We start from the raw sequence: 17,186 nt of genomic DNA, 5'->3' as shown, positions 1-17,186 counted from the left end.
CACACTTCTAAACTATATACTGTTTTGTATGCTTTTAGTTTTATAATAAATACATTGTTTTAACTCAGTGTTTCAAAGATTTACCCATGTTGTTACACCTGTAGTTATTCATTTAGGCACAATGCTATCTACAGTACAACTGTACAAATATACAAAAACATTCATCCATTCTCCTGTCACTGAAATTTGGTTGCCTTCAGCTTTTTATTATTAACAATATTGCTACTATAAAATCTTTTTATTATATCCTGGTATAAGCTTCCCTAGGACACATGCACAAAATGCCTACAGAATAGTGTGGTTTCAAACTCCAAGTAGCAATACATTCACTGGGTCAAAATCAGGTATTTTTAGAAACACCTGGGTGGCTCAGTCATTAAGCGTCTGCCTTCGGCTCAGGTCATGATCCCGGGGTCCTGGGATCAAGCCCCGCATCGGGCTCCCCGCTGAGAGGGGAGCCTGCTTCTCCCTCTCCCACTCCCCCTGCTTGTGTTCCTTCTCTCACTGTGTCTCTCTCTGTCAAATAAATAAATAAAATCTAGAAAAAAAAAAATGAGGTATTTTTAAAAATAAAAGAGCACAGTATCCACATGCAGTGCACAAAGAGGTTATTATTTTCATGAACCTTTGATGCCCACCCTATGTGTTTACTGGGATAAACTGTGGGTACGTTTTACTATGGGTCCAGTAAAAAGTGTTAAAGGGCTTAGCCTCTAGGTAAATGCCTCCTAAAGAAGTGAACTTTCGAGTCTTATGGAATGTGAATGTTCAACTTTGTAAGACAACACCAAATTGTTTTCCTAAACAGTTACATCAATTTGTACTCTCATCAGAAGTGAGTCAATATGCCTGGTGATCCACTTCTTCACTAACTCTTGGTAGTTTCAGGCATAAGAATATGTGGCTCATCTGACAGATGTGTGAAACATGGCTCTCTCGTGCTTTCTTACACATCCCTAGGCGGCATGCACGCATGTGCGCGTTGATTCATGCATGTGTACACACACACACACACACACACACACACACACACACGAATGCTTTGGCAGCTATGTGTTTCAAGTATTTCTTCCCAGTTTGTGGCTTTCCTTTCTACTTTCTTTATAGCACCTTCTAATGAACAAATGTTCTTAAGTTTAATTTGGTAGAATTTATAAACCTTTCCTTTCATGGGCTGCATTTTGTGTTCAACAATTTTACTCCATCAAGATCATAAAAGTTCACTTTCTTTCATAAATGCAGTCAGCCTTCGCTATCCCCAGCAAATGCTTCCTCTCTCCTGTGGCAGTCTCCCCATTTATGTATGTCTGCTGGGCTTCTATAGTCCACTCCATGGTTCATTTGTCTATCCCAAAACCCGTAACATACCACCTTAATTTACAAATCTTTAAAATAAGTCTTGAGTGCTGATAACCCAAGGCCCCTTATTTTCTTCTTTAGGAATGTTTGACTATTTTGAGGGCTTCATTATGCTCATCAGATTCCTCACAAAATTCATGCTGAGAAGGTAAGTGTCATTACATTGAATCTGTACACTGAATCATTTGTGAGAATCATCTTCTTGATCCTGAATCCTCCTATTCAAGAAGATAATGTGTCAAAAAAAAAAGAAGATAACGTGTCACCATTTAATTTTTTAAATGTCTTATGACAAAGTTTCATAACTTTAAAATAGCTTACGTATATTTCTAGATTCATTTTTGCTCCTGCTGTCAGTAGTATCTTTTCTTGACTGACATTTCTTGGCTGTTGCTGGTATAAAGAAGAACAATTAATTATTTTTAAATATGGTTCTTGTATTTTGCTCTCTTGAGACACTCATTATTCTGAATAATTTGTTGATCCTTTTAGATTTCAGTGGAGACAATCATACCACTTGAGACAGGCAGTGTTACATTTCTTCTTTGTGTCATTATTTTATTTCTATTTCCTGCCTTTCCACACGCCAGGATTTTCAGAACACTGCTGAAAAGAGGTGGTAACAGTGGACCTTTTGTTTTTTCCTGATTTTAGGAGACTACTCTTACGTTTTACTAAGAAACAGATACCTTTCATCAGGCTAAGGAAGTTCCCTTCTATTTCTAGTCTGCCTTGATGTTTTTCTATGAATAGATTTGACATCTCTCAAATTCTTTTCATCAATCTATTAAGGAAAAACATGACTTTATTTTAAATGACTAATGTCACAAATTAAATTTAAGATTTTCAAATGGGAACCTCCTCCCCCATGTATTCCTGAGAAAATCCAACTTGGTCTTTTTTTTTTTTTTAACTATTGGATTTCATCCATGTTCCTAAGCAAGACTGGCTCCTCTCAACTCTTTTGTTCTATTGTTTTTCTCACATGTACAGGTGAAAGTCATACTAATCAGAAATACTGAGTTTAGGGGCGCCTGGGTGGCTCAGTCAGGTAAGCTGCTGCCTTCGGCTCAGGTCATGATCCCAGGATCCTGGGATCAAGTCCCACATCACACTCCCTGCTCAGCAGGGAGCCTGCTTCTCCCTCTGCCTCTGCTGTTCCCCCTACCTGTGTGCGTTGACAAATAAATAAATAAAATCTTAAAAAAAAAAAGAAATACTGAGTTTAGGAATAAACTCTCACTGCACCGTTCTGTGGAGGAGTTTGTATAAACTTGCAATGATCCGTTCCTCATAGGCCAATAAAGCACCTAAAGGCAAATCACTGAACATGAAAAAACCAGGCCTGGCGCTTTCTCTGTGACAAACCTTTCAACTACTACTCAGTCCCTCCAGTGGTAATATGATTATTCCAGAATACAATTTCTTCTTGAGACAGAAATTTCTTATTTATTAGCATAAAGATTTTCACAGTATTTCTTGTAAGCTTTATAATCTCTGCTCTATCTACAATCACATTCCTCTTTTCATCTGTAACATCAACTGTTCAATACCCTTTACTTCTTTGTTCAGAGGCTTGGCCTCGTGCAAATTCTCCCCGCTGCAACTCCAGCTTTCATCTCATTAATTTCTGATCTGTGTATTACTGCCTTCCTTCAACTTTCTTTGGATTCATAACTTTTTAAGGCAATGCTTAGCTACTTATTGCCAGCGGTTTTCCCTTGCTAACAAAGGCATTTAAGGTTATGACTTCCCCTCAAACTATCACTTTAATTAAATCTCAAAAATTTGGATATATACAGTAATTTTATATTCAGTCTTAGTGCTTTTTCCTATAATAGTCCTTTCTTTGACCCATGAGTAACTTAACAGTTCTTTTTTAATTTACAAATATATGGTTTTTAAATCTCTATATTATGTGTATTTTTATTTCTAACTTAGTTGCATTGTGAACAGAGAACGTGGTCTCTATGTATTAATCTTCTGAAATTTAACAGAGATTTTAGAGTCCAGCACATGATTCGTTTTTGTAAATGTTTCGTCTGTTCATGAGAAGTATGCACAGTCTCCAATTTGGGGTTAAGAGTCTATTAAGTCAACTTTCATAGGCACATTGTTCAAACCTTTATTTTTAACTTTTGTCTTTCAATCTCACAACAAATTGGAAGAGATGAATTGAAATCATCCACAATGATGAAGGATTTGCCAATTTATCCTGTATATATCCAATATAACTTCATTTGTATACTTTTAAGATCTCTGTTTTCAGAATCATACAAGTTTAGTCTTATGAAAAATTTAACGTTTTAATACATGCAGGGTGGTCCTTCTCTTACTAATAATGGTTTTTGTCTTAAAGAGTAAGATTAGTAATCTCCTGGTATGAAAAAGGCTCCAAGAGCGGTGGCTACTGTTAACAATACACAGTTGATTTAGGTTTCTTAATCAAATCTGAACATCCCTGTCTTTAACAAGTTTAGTAAACTGACATTAATGGTAATTACTAGACTTATTTCATCATCTCATTATTTAATTTGTCCTAAGGTTGTACCCTTTTATCCTCTTCACATTTTGTTAGGGTTTGATGAACTTTCTTTTGGTTTTCATTTTGTTTTTCTTACTCTGCTTCCCACTCTCCACCCTCCAACTCATTTGTAAGACTTATGCTCCATTCCTGCTCCATGAACTCCCTAGCAAAGGATACAAAGACCTTTAAACCTTTAGATCTCCAAAATGCAGAATCAAAAAGGCCTGAGCCAAACATGAAGCAAGCTGTCCAAGTCAAAACTGGAAGTAAGTAGATTTCTTCATACATACATACGTATATATATATATATATACAAATATATATATATAAAAGAGCGGAAGACTAGAATTCCAAAAACCAGGAAAAATGAAGAATAGGAGACATGTGAGATGGATGAATAGATGGATGGAAGGGAGGGAGGGAGGAAGAGAAAGAAGAAAATCAGACACAGTGCTTATTTTAGCATAACCTGTATGTTAAGATGGTTTCTATATATTTAAACAGTTCAAAATAAGGAAACGAATTAAATATACTGTTTCATAACACATGGAAACTATTTAAAATTTAAATTTCACAGTGCATACAGTTTTACTCAGAGAAACACACATTTGTTTACATTTTCTCTGTGGCTGCTTCAGCACTGTCAAAGTTGAGTACATAGTACAAGGCAAGGATGTCTCTTCTCACTAGTTCTTTTCAACATCATACTAAAAATCTTTGCAAATGTAAACCATAAAAAGAAATAAAAGGTAATACAGATTGAGAAAGAAGACATCAAACTGTCTTTGCTTGCAAATGACATGACTGTCTACAATGCAAAAGATATGAAAGAATTAACAAAAAACTTCCTGGAACAAATACACAATTATACCAAGGTTGCAAGACACAGGGTAAATATACAAAAGTTAACCATTTTCCACATACCAATAATGAATAAGTGGAATTTAAAATTAGAAACACAATACCACTTGCATTAACATCCCTCAAAATAAAATACTTAGGTATAAAACCAAGAAAATATGAACAAGATCTATCTGAGAAAAGCTATAAAACTAATGTATGAAATCAAAGAACTAAATAAAAGGGGAGAGAGTCCATGTTCATGGATAGGAAGACTCAGTATTGTCAAGATGTCAGTTCTTCCTAATTTCATGTATAGACTCAATGCAATCCCAATCAAAATCCCTGCAAGTTATTTTGTGGCTATCAACAAATTCTCAAGTTTATATGTAGAGGCAAAAGACCCAGAATAGCCCATACAATATTTTTTCTCCCTTTAAATTTTTTTATTGTTATGTTAATCACATACATTACATCATTAGTTTTTGATGTAGTGTTCCATGATTCACTGTTTGTGCATAACACCCAGTGCTGCACACAGAACGTGCCCTCTTTAATACCCATCACCAGGCTAACCCATCCCCCCACCCCCTCCCCTCTAGAACCCTCTAGTTTGTTTTTCAGAGTCCATCATCTCTCATGGTTCATCTCCCCCTCCGATTTCCCCCCTCCATTCTTCCCCTCCTGCTATCGTCTTCTTTTTTTTTTTCTTAACAGATATTGCATTATTTGTTTCAGAGGTACAGGTCTGTGATTCAACAGTCTTGCACAAGGACAAGAACACAGTGTGGCACTGGCACTACCCAAAGTCTAGACTCACTGTAAAGCTACAGTAATCAAGACAGTGTGGTTACTGGCAAAAGAACAGATAAATAAAACAGAAAGCCCAGAAACAGACTCCCATAAATCAACTGATCTCTGACAAAGAGAAAAAGGCAATACAACGGAGCACAGATAGTCTTTTCAACAAATGGCACTGGGACAGTAACATTCTTAAGCAAAATCAGGAATCTACAAACAAAATTATGCCTTTCACAAAAATTAAGTCAAAATGGATCACAGTTCTAACTGCAAAGCCCAAAACCATAAAACTCCTAGAAGATAAAAGACAAAACCTAGATGACCAACACTTTTTTTTTTTTTAAAGATTTATTTATTTATTTTGAGAGCGTGAGAATGAGAGAGAGAGAGCACATGAGAGCGGGGAGGGTCCGAGGGAGAAGCAGGCCCCTCGCCAAGCAGGGAGCCCTATGCGGGACTCGATCCTGGGACTCCAGGATCATGACCTGAGCCGAAGGCAGTTGCTTAACCAACTGAGCCACCCAGGCGCCCGACCAACAACTTTTTATATACAACATCAAAGCACAATCCATGAAAGAAATAATAAACTGGACTTTATTAAAGTGAAAAACTTATTACAAAAGATAACATCAAGAGAATGAGAAGATTACAATGAAAGCTACAAGCTGGGAGAATATATTTACAGAATTTTCTGATACTTGATAAAGAACTGTTATCTAACATATACAAAAAACTCTTAAATTCAACAAGAAATACAAACTACTCAATTAAAAACTGGGCCAAACTCTCAACAGACACCTCACCATGGGTATACAGATAGGAAATAAACATACGAAAAGATGTTCTACATCATATGTCATCACGGAAATACAAATTAAAACAAGATACCACTACATACCTATTAGAATGGCTAAAATCTGGAACCTGATATCAAATGCTGACAAAGATGTGGAGCTACAGAAACTCATTCATTGCCGGTGGGAATGCAAAACGGCACAATCATTACTTTGGAAGAGAGTTAGGCAGGTTTTTTTTACAAAACTAAACACTCCTGCCAGATGATCCAGCAATTATGCTCCTTGGTACTTTCCCAAAAGCACTGAAAACCTGTGTCAACACAAAACCCTACACATAGAGATGTTTCTAGCGGCTTTACTCAGAACTGTCAAAACCTGGAAGCAACCAAGATGTCCTTCAGTGAGTAAATGGATAAATAAACTGTGGCACATCCAAACAATGGAGTATTATTCAGCACCAGAAACACATAACAACACTAGAAACACGTAAGATATCAAGGCATAAAAAGGGAGAAAACTTTCATGTATCTTACTAAGTGAAAGAAGCCAATTTGAAAAGGCTACACACTATATGATTCCAACTATATGACATTCCGGAAATGGAAAACTAGAGAGACGGTAAAAACAGGCTGTCAGAGAGGAGAGAAGGGAGAACATGGTGAGCAGAGATAATTTTTAGAGCACCGAAAATACTCTGTATGACACTATAATGATGGACACATGTCATTATATATTTATCCAAATCCACAGAATGTACAACACCAAGAGTGGACCCTAATGTAAACCACCATGAGTTTTGGATAACTGTGATTTATCAATGGAAGTTCATCAGCTGTAATAAATGTAATAATATGTAATAAATGTAATAAATGTCCCACTCTGCAGATGTTGATAACAAAGGAGGCTGTGCATATGTGGTGACAGGGAGTATAAAAGAAATCTCTATACCTTCCCCTCAATTCTGATGTGAACCTAAAAGTGCTCTAGGAAAACAGTCTTCAAAAAAAAAAAGTTGAGTAGCTACAAAAGAGACCATACAAAGCCTAAGAAAAAGTTTGCCTGCCCTGGTTTAATATATTAAATGAGTAGATTAGATCAAGACACTTAGTTTCTATCTGCCCCCCAAAATCTCAGTAACTCACCACAAAAGAGAACTTAAAAATTCTATGTCTGCTGTAATGTAATAAAAAGTACCATTAACAAAAATTGGGGAACTCGTTGGACAGAAAAAAGCAGACGGGATTAGGATCCAGACAGAAATGCTACAGGTACCATCAGTGAAAAGGAAGTGCCACTGCAAAAACAGAAACAGTTCTTCATTTCAGAAGTCCCAGAAAAATGTGAATTTCAAAATCAATAAAATGAAAAGAAGCTTGGAAGAAACATCAACGTGATGTTTACAACAGGACCAGTCTCAGCCACTCCCCGGCCGTACATACAAAGTTAAAGACAACATCAACTTCCTCTTCCAAGGTCATGCTCCCTGACCAATGTGGAAACCAAGTCCATGCTCTGCCTCAGGGGACATGTGATCTGACCATGAGGCTGAAGCAGAAGAGAGAAGCAAAAGAGAGTCGCTAGAAACAGCACACAGGATTTAAAAAAGATAGAAAGGTAACAACCACCATTCCAGAAATCAAAACAAATATATTCTAAAACTTAATTCTAAAAAACAAACAAAACACAAGTAAACAATAAAAAAACCACACAAGACCCCAAAAGATGTTACATGGTCAAATTCAACTAAACTCTGAAATAACAGATGACTTCCCTTTATAGCACAGAAAAAAAGACAGAAAGCTTTTCACCTCATCCTATGAAGTTATACAACCTTGATACCAAGCCAGAAAAGGGTAACACAAAAAAAGAACTAGAAGATTAATCTCATTCATGATTACAGCAAAACATATAAAAATTGGATTCAGCAGTTTATATTAAAAACCACTATAACCACTAACCACAATGACCAGGTAGGGTTTATTTTAGTAACACAAAGCCAGCACAGCATTAATAGCTCTATTAATACAATTTAGCATACTAAAGGGTATATACCAGTTACAGCGGACCCTTGAACAACACAGGTTTGACTTGTGCAGGTCCATTTATATGGAGCTTTTTTTCAATAAATATAGAACAGTACTGTAAACGTATTTTCTCTTCCTTATGATTTCTTTAATAACATTTTATTTTCTCTAGCTTACTTTATTCTAAGATTATTATATTAATATCAGAAATATTAAAATATTACTACTTTATTATAAGAATATACTATATAATACACATAACATATAAGACATGTGTTATTCAACTGTTTCTGTTATCAGTAAGGCTTCTGGTCAAAAGTAGGCTTCTGTAGTTAGGTCTTGGAGGAGTCAAAAGAAATACACAGATTTTGAACCGTGTTGGGTCAGCAGCCCTAAGCCCCACGTTGTTCAAGGGTCAACTGCATAAATACTAACATACATCGAAAAAGCATTTGACAAACTTTAACACGTGTTCCTGATTAAAAAACAGTGACAAATTCCTAACAAGGTGAAACAGAAGAAAACTCCCTGAACTTGCTAATTATTGGCAAAATATCAAATGCATTCATCAAAATCAACTAAAGATAAGGAAGATAGGGACGAACACACCCCAACAACTGAGTACTGTACCGAAGGCCTTAGCCAATATAACACATGAAAAATATGTGAGATTAAAATGCTGGGAAAAGCAAAAATAAAAATAGCATTATTTATAGATAATGAACTTTCACCTGGAAAACACAAGAAAATTAACTGAGAAATAACAACAGCTAATAAAAGTAATTATCAAGTTGGTGTTATATAAAATAAGCACTTAAAACTTAGTAACTTTCCTACAGAACTACAATAATCAGACTTCAACAGAAACAGGAGAAAAAGATCCCATTCAAAGGAATAAATGCTACAAAATAGCAAGTATAAATCTGACCTGGAAAAAAAGATGGAAGACCAAGCAAGGCAAATGTGAAGAAAACTTTCTTGAAGGACATTAAAAAAAGGGATGACACCCCCCCCACACACACACAGAATGAAACCCATACAGATCACAGATGGAAAGATTCAATATCACAACAATGTCAATTCTTTCTAAATAAGATTGAGAGAAATTCCAATCACAGTCCCGTGACAGTATTTTTCTTCCTTGCTTTAAAAACTAATAATTCCAAATTCATTTGGTAAGAACTGATGTGTGGGAATTACCAAAGAAAATCTTCAAGGAGAAAAGAAAAAGAATAATGAAGGGAATTTCATACCCTCAAGATAGTAAAGGTTTTCAATTTATATACTCGAATTGAATTAGGGTAGCACATTCAGAGACAGTATCTGTAATACACGTAACAACGAAAGACCACTACAAAGTGGCTCTTAAATAAGTAACCAGTTGTTCATTAAATAACGCTACAGAGAAGAGGAGGAAGGATGTGAAAATGCAGCGTGCAGAAGGGGAGACGCAGTCTAACGTGAAAAGATAAAACATCACACAAGCATCTGGGGAAAAGCAAATTAAGATGCAAAGATGTCAAAAAATTAATTAAAATAAAATGCTAAGATGTCTTTTTTTTTTTTTTTAACCTTGGCAAATTTGAAAAGCAGCAACATTAAATGCTGGCAAAAACATGAGGAAACAAGTATTGTCACATAATTGATGGGAATGTAAATTATTTCAATCTTCTTGGAATATAATCTGGCAAAAATAATTAAAATGTAAAATGAACACATGATACCTAGAACTGCAATTCCATGTTCAGAATCTATCCTATAAGTACACATACTAATGCTCTGAAAGACTTGATACAAAGATACTCATTGCTTTATTATAAATAACAAAAATGGAAAAAAGTCTCTATACATTAATGAAGCAATTTAAAATTTTGGATGAGACAATGCTTAGATCACTACACTGCAATATATTAAAAAGTATTAATAATAAAGTAAGTTGATATGTACTGAGACATAAATATTACCCAGAAGTCTATAATTCTAAGGAAATAGTATGATCCTATTTATGCAAACAACAAAACAACACCAAATCTATAAATATATGTCTATGCAATTATCAGGGAGATATTCTATTTGTTTGCTAATAGCTACCTTCATATGCCATGTCATCACATATAGGAGGCATCTTTAAATATATATTTTTCACAATTTTTCAAATTCAATATATCACATTTCTCTCCGCAGCAACCAGCTACAGATCATGATTATCTAATTACATAAGTACTTTAGCCAAAGCTTATATATAAGGACAGTGTGCAACTTTCTAAATCTGACATTTAAGGTCATCTTCAGCATGCTAAAAGGAGTTTAATTGAGCTTACCGATTTCATTAATCACTGCTCTTATTTTGGAGACAAAAGGACCAACTTCACTGGGATTCATTTTGACTCTCTCCTTAAGGTCAGCACCTGCAAAGCATTTTATTTACAAATATAATCTAGTTATAAACAAGATTTTAAGGTAATGAATTGAAAATTTATGTAAGATTCATATGTAACTTGAATATCAACTGAATTTATCCATTAAAGGAATATTACTTAAGTTTTCCTTCTCAAAGACCAGCATGAGGAAGAATAAAAAATCTGCTTGTACGGCTACCATGTGCCTAAAGGAGTGGTTCTCAAACTGTGGTGTCTCAGGACCCCTTTACACTCTTAGAGGAAGAGACTTACTTTAGATTATATCTACCAGTATTACTCTATTAAAAACTAAAACTATTAAATTTTTAAATATTTGTTAATTTAATAATACAAACGAATCCATTCCTATTAACATAAAGGACTACAGACTGATGTCACGTCCTTGGCTCCTCCAGAGATGATGGCACTCTGACCAGCACCACTTTGGCCAAGCAGTGCAAATGTCAAGCCAGTGGGAAGGGCAAATCACTAACAATCAGTCTGACTCCATGGATGCCCGCCGTAGGGGGCTGCAGAGTTAACATCTGAACAAACTGACAATTTCACAAATATGAGTTTATCACAGAATCATAGATTTGGAGCAGACAAAAGGAATTCTTAAGGGATCACTCACTCTGTGGCTCAACAAAGGCATTCTTTTTAATAAAATAAAACTGTATGAGAAAAGGCTCCCATTTATGAACAAATACAAAGTAAAATTACAGCATAGAAGGTACACACTCAGCTGCTTACTCTGTTATGAGTCCATCATAAAGTAACTGGGATTAGATGTAATATCAAGTGCCAGCCAAGGCTGGGACACCCCAAGCCCACACACTCCTGTGGGAGTTGAGAACTGCAACTGACAGAGCACATACCCTACAGTCCATCAGTTCTTAGCTATACATTCCCTAGAAAATCTCAAACAGATGCCCAAGGAATATACAGTAGCATTCAATGTAACATATATAAAGTTGCAAAAAAAATCAGAAATAACCTAAATATCCATCAGAAAAATTTTAATAAAATTAAGATATATTTATACAACAGAATATTACATGTTCAGCATGAAAATAAAGGAATTAAAGTATAAATATGGAAAAATCTAAATGTTGAAGAACATATAACTATGTATATTTATTATACCTTAAAATATAACATCAATATGAATTTACATATTTAATAACAATATATTATTATATTTACAGAAACATACATAGGATAATAACCATTTATACAACGTTTTTTTAAAAGAATGCTATTTAGGGGGTCAGCAGTCAGTGGAGCATATGACTTTTGATCTCAGGGTTGTGAGTTCAAGCCCCACACTGGGCATATAGCTTACTAAGTAAATAAATAAATAAATAGTAAAAGAAAGCCATTTAGGGATTTAAAATATGCATGGAAATGATAAATACCAAATTCAACTGGTGGTGACCTCTGTGGAAAGGGAGATGTGATTGGCAATGGTCACAGAGAACGTCAATCTTATTTGTTAGGTGATGGGTACTCAATATATTAGTCTTTAAACATTTTTGAATACCTGATATATGTCTTCATAATTAGTTTTTTCCATGAAAAATATTTTTAGAGCCAAAAAATTCTAAGTCATTTGGATATATTTGGTAAGAGAAAAAACTGTTCAACCCTGAGAATATAATTTAAATTGAGAATATAAAATGTTGCTTAGTATACATACTGGTTCATAAAAGTAGCTAAATGCAGTGCCATATTGGGGAGGGAAAAGATGAAAGGGGAGTCAAAGCAACAAAGAGGAGAAAGGCGATGGGACACACAGGAACTCTGCATGAGGTGGTCCTGAAGGAGCCCCAGGTAACTGCATCATGGATCCATCACATCCTCCAACCTCAGTGTGGGCTACACCATGAGCGTGCCCCTCTAATGCATTAACCAATGCTCCAAAGGGGGCTTTCACCAACATCCATTCCACGCTTTGAAATCCACACCCCGGCTAGAGAGACTAGGTGTCGGAAGCCATGCCGGGAACTCAGGGAATCGGGGTTTGCTCTGGACACGTGCAGCCCATTCACACACACCAGTCCCAGCAGAGGTGGAAGACGTGGTGGCCCTAACCCACACAACTAGGTGGGACTTCATGGGAACATGAGATTCATGGTTTATTTTAGAAATAATTACCTTTCTCCATGGAATGTTAAACATTTGTGACCTTGAGACTACACTTAAAAAATTTTAATACCCTTTTTGTTTTTACTTTAGAAACATACCGCACAATCTTGAACATTCAGAACCTAAAAGTATAGTTTCGCCTCTGTCCTTCCAGCTTACAAATTTCTTATTTGATAATATCACAGTTTTATTTGAGGTCTGGCATGTTTTTTTTTTACTTTTTAAATCCCCCACGTCCATGCCCACTCACTTCAGCGGAGCGAGCCTTTGTGCTACCAGGCAATCCTACGGTATCTCCCTGCTCCGTTCACCCTTACACTCATCTACAGACCATTTCCTAACTCCTCTCTCTCTGTAAGCCTCACACCTCCTACCCAAACCTGACACCAACTAAGAAAACAGATGCATTCAGAAGAAAAATTTCACCAACACCCACCACCAAATCTACCTACCCACCAGGTTTAAACTCTTACACTCTGCCCTCCCTCCTGTTACTTCAGGTGAACTAACTCATGACCAAAACCAACTCATGCACTAAATTCCACCCCTTCTTCTCTCTTCAGGGCCACCACTCTAGCAATTACCCCTTTCCTGGCTGGCATCGTCAACAGTATCCCTCTTTCAAGAACCATTCCCATCAGCTATAGTAACACTGTAATACTGCTCACCTTTAAAAAAAAGGCAATTATGTGGACTTTCACTGCCAGCTCTAACGGAAGAGCTTATTATCAGACCAATTCTTTCATGAAACCCTAGATAAAAAACATAAGACAGCTAGTTGAGGACAATGCAGAACAGCTAAGACAGTCAGAATGTATGACAACGTCAAGACAAAAGTTCCTAAACAATCTCACAGAAATGGGAAAAAAATTGGAGCTCAGGGCTTGCCAAAGAGGAACACCACAGGCTTTTGTTTGGGACTCCTGAAGGTTAAATATAAAACAGAGTAAACACAAAGAAAACCATACCAAGACCACCAGCTCAAAGAGTAAGACTGACAGCCGACTTCTCAACAGAAAGTGGATGACAGCTCTAAACTAGGAAAAGAAAGTAATTACCCATCTAGAATTTTAAACTAAGCAAACCTATCCTTCGAAAATGATGGTGAAATGAAGACTTTACACACACACACACACACACACACACACACACACACACGAGGTTTGTCACCAACAGGCCCACACCAAAAGAGACACCACAGGGAATTCTTCAGGCAGCAGATTATGAGAGTAGAGTTTACTGCTTATGAGAGATGCCTTAGAAGATAAGGGCACAGAATAGCTACAGTAAAAGGGTAAAAACCACACAAACACTACCCAAAAGGAAACTTGTGAAGTCATCCCATATCTGACAAAGGAGATCTCAGGCAAACAATAATCGCTCAAGCTAGACGGTCTTTTTATAATAATAAATATGATAGTCCACTAAAAGTCATAGGAATTCTAGGGGTACCTGGGTGGCTCAGTCGTTAAGCATCTGCCTTCGGCTCAGGTCATGATCCCAGGGTCCTGGGATCGAGCCCCGCATCGGGCTCCCTGCTCAGCGGGAAGCCTGCTTCTCCCTCTCCCACTCCCCCTGCTTGTGTTCCCTCTCTCGCTGTGCCTCTCTCTGTCAAATAAATAAATAAAATCTTAAAAAAAAAAAGTCATAGGAATTCTAAACTGGCATATATAAAATAAGACAGCCCCAAAATATATAAAACTGATGAACCAAAAAGAAAAACTGACAAATCTACAACCGCAGTGGATTTTAAAAAAACTCCCACAGTAACCAACAAAGCAAGCAAGCAAATATCCTTATTAAGTATTCCTACCAAGAAATAGGAGATAGAAAAAAATTAACCCCCAAAGTAGAATTGTAAAAACTAGAACAAAATTTTTTTTAAAAAATAGAAAACAAATGTTCAGGAAAAAAAAAAATCAAAGAAGTTGCTTATTTGAAAAAATACTAAAACAAATGATAGACTTTAGCAAGACTGAAAAATCAAAGAAGGCACAAATCCTAATAGTAAGAATGAAAAGGAGGATAATACTACAGATTTTACACAGATTAAAACAAGAGATTATTAACAACCGTGGCCCTATACATTTGAAAAGGACATGAAATGGATACATTTCAAGAAAAACACAACTTATTAAAACTGACAAAGAGAAAACCTGAAAACACAAATACACATGAAAGAAAGTGAATACATTATTTAAAACTTTTCTACAAAGGAAACTACATGCCCATGTGACTCCAATAGTAAATTCTTCCAAACATATAATGAAAAAAATTGGAGGGGGGAAGGCGCCTGGCTGGTTCAGTGGGTAGAGGACTCTTAATCTCAGGGTTGCCATTTTGAGCCCCACATTGGGTACAGAGATTACTTAAAAAAAAAAAAAAAACTTAAAAAAAAATTAACATCAATCTTACACTTACATGGAGAATTGCAAAACAAAAACTTGATTAAGAACATTTTAAGAAAAAAACACGACAGGCTAATCTTTCTCATAAACATAGTCTCAAAAAATCCTAAACAAAATATTAGTAAATCATACATAGTGGTAACATAAATAAAATACAATCTATCAAGACCAAGTTACATTCAGTCTAAGACTGAAGACTGGTTTAATATTAAGTGTTTAAATTTATAAAATTAATAGCATAAAAGTGAAAATCATATAAATTTTCAGTAGGCATGGAAAGAGTAGTTAAAATTCAACTCATTCTTTATCATCTTGAGGTAGAATTTACATAAAGTAAAATTCAGTCATTTTAAGTATACAAATAAGTAACTTTTAGTAAATTTACAGAGCTGTACAACCATCACCACCATGCAATTTTCAAACATTTCCATTATCATAAAAGATCCCTCACACTCACCTGCAGTCATTCCCTGTTCCCACCTTCATCCCCAGGTAACCACTTTTTTCCTAAAACTGTGCCTTCGGTGGATATTTCATATGAATAAACTCATACAACAGACAGTCCTCTGTGTCCTTCTTCCACATAGCAGACACAGTGTTTTTCAGGTTTACCCATGTTACAAGAATGAATCAGTCAGTACTTTTTCCTTTTGATTACCAAACAGTATTCCACTGCAGGAACAGAGACACATTCTGTTTATCCATTCATCCACTGATGGACATCTGGGTTGTTTCCACTTTTTGACTATTATGAAAAATACTACTATGAACATTCACATACAAGATTTTGTGTAGACAAATGTTTTCATTTGTCTTGAGTAGACACACAGGAGTGCAACAGCTGGGTCATATTGTAAATTTCTATTTAACAACAACAAAAAAACCCTTCTGTCACTGTTTTTCCATAGTGGCTGCACCAGTTTACATTCCTATCAGCAACACCTAAGGGTCCCTGTCACCTCGGTGTGGCCACCAACACTAGTCTGCCATTTTTTTATAGCATTTTATGGGAGTGAAATGGTATCTATTATGGTTTTAAGTGTGCATTTCCCTAATGACTAATGAGGTTAAGCGTCATTTCATGTGCTTATTAGCCATTCATACAGGTCTTTGGTGAAATGTCATTTCAAATCTTTTGCTCATTTTTTTTACTGGACAATTTGTCATCTTCTTATTGAGTTTTAAAAGTAATATCTTGGATACAAGTCTTTTCTCAGAAATAAGATTTACAAATATTTTCTCCCCATCCGTGGCTTTTTTCACTTTCTTGATTTTTTTTTTTTTTTTGAGTTTTAACTTCAGCGAAGTTCAACTTATCAATCTTTTAATCACATGGGCTTTTGGTGTCATACCTAATCAACAGTCATTTTTAATTAAAAGTTCATAGCAAACTGGGTAGAAAAGGGAATCTTTTTGAATCTGATAAAGAGTAATTATAAAATATCTATAACTAACATCACCTTTACAGGTCAATTACTAAAGACAGTAACAAATATACTAGTCAGTATAGTAAGAAAAAAAATTAAATTACACAGATCAGAAGGGAAAAAATAAAACTGTCATTATTAGCAAATGACTTAATTGTACAAGAAGAACAGTCAAAGGAATTTAGAAATCGTGAAAAGTGAATTTAGTAAGGCTGATGAATATAAGTTCAATAAACAAACATCAACTGTCTTCATGTATACTAGCAAAAGAAATGTGTGCAATTTAAAAACGATACCATTTCCAGTAACATGCAAAAATCAAGGAGCCAAGAAATAACTCTAACAAAAGATAAGTAAGGTCTTGACACAAAAACCACAAAATCTTCTGAGATAAATTAAAGAACTAAACAAATGGAAGAATACATCATGCTCATGTGTTAGAAGACCTCATACTGA

General features: G+C 35.6%; 1 protein-coding gene across 1 annotated transcript in view; it reads right to left on the bottom strand.

Annotated features, from left to right (window-relative positions):
* AUH (AU RNA binding methylglutaconyl-CoA hydratase) overlaps window positions 1-17,186 on the bottom strand; it is a 346,329-nt gene that overhangs the window by 298,409 nt on the left and 30,734 nt on the right. The window contains 1 exon segment of the mRNA XM_027615423.1: window positions 10,670-10,756. Within this exon segment, the coding sequence (XP_027471224.1) occupies window positions 10,670-10,756 (87 nt within the window).

This window comes from Zalophus californianus, chromosome 13 (genome assembly GCF_009762305.2).
Source record: "Zalophus californianus isolate mZalCal1 chromosome 13, mZalCal1.pri.v2, whole genome shotgun sequence".
Lineage (NCBI taxonomy): Eukaryota > Metazoa > Chordata > Mammalia > Carnivora > Otariidae > Zalophus > Zalophus californianus.
Note: the sequence above shows the minus strand (reverse complement) of the source record. Positions and strands in the feature narration are given on the sequence as shown.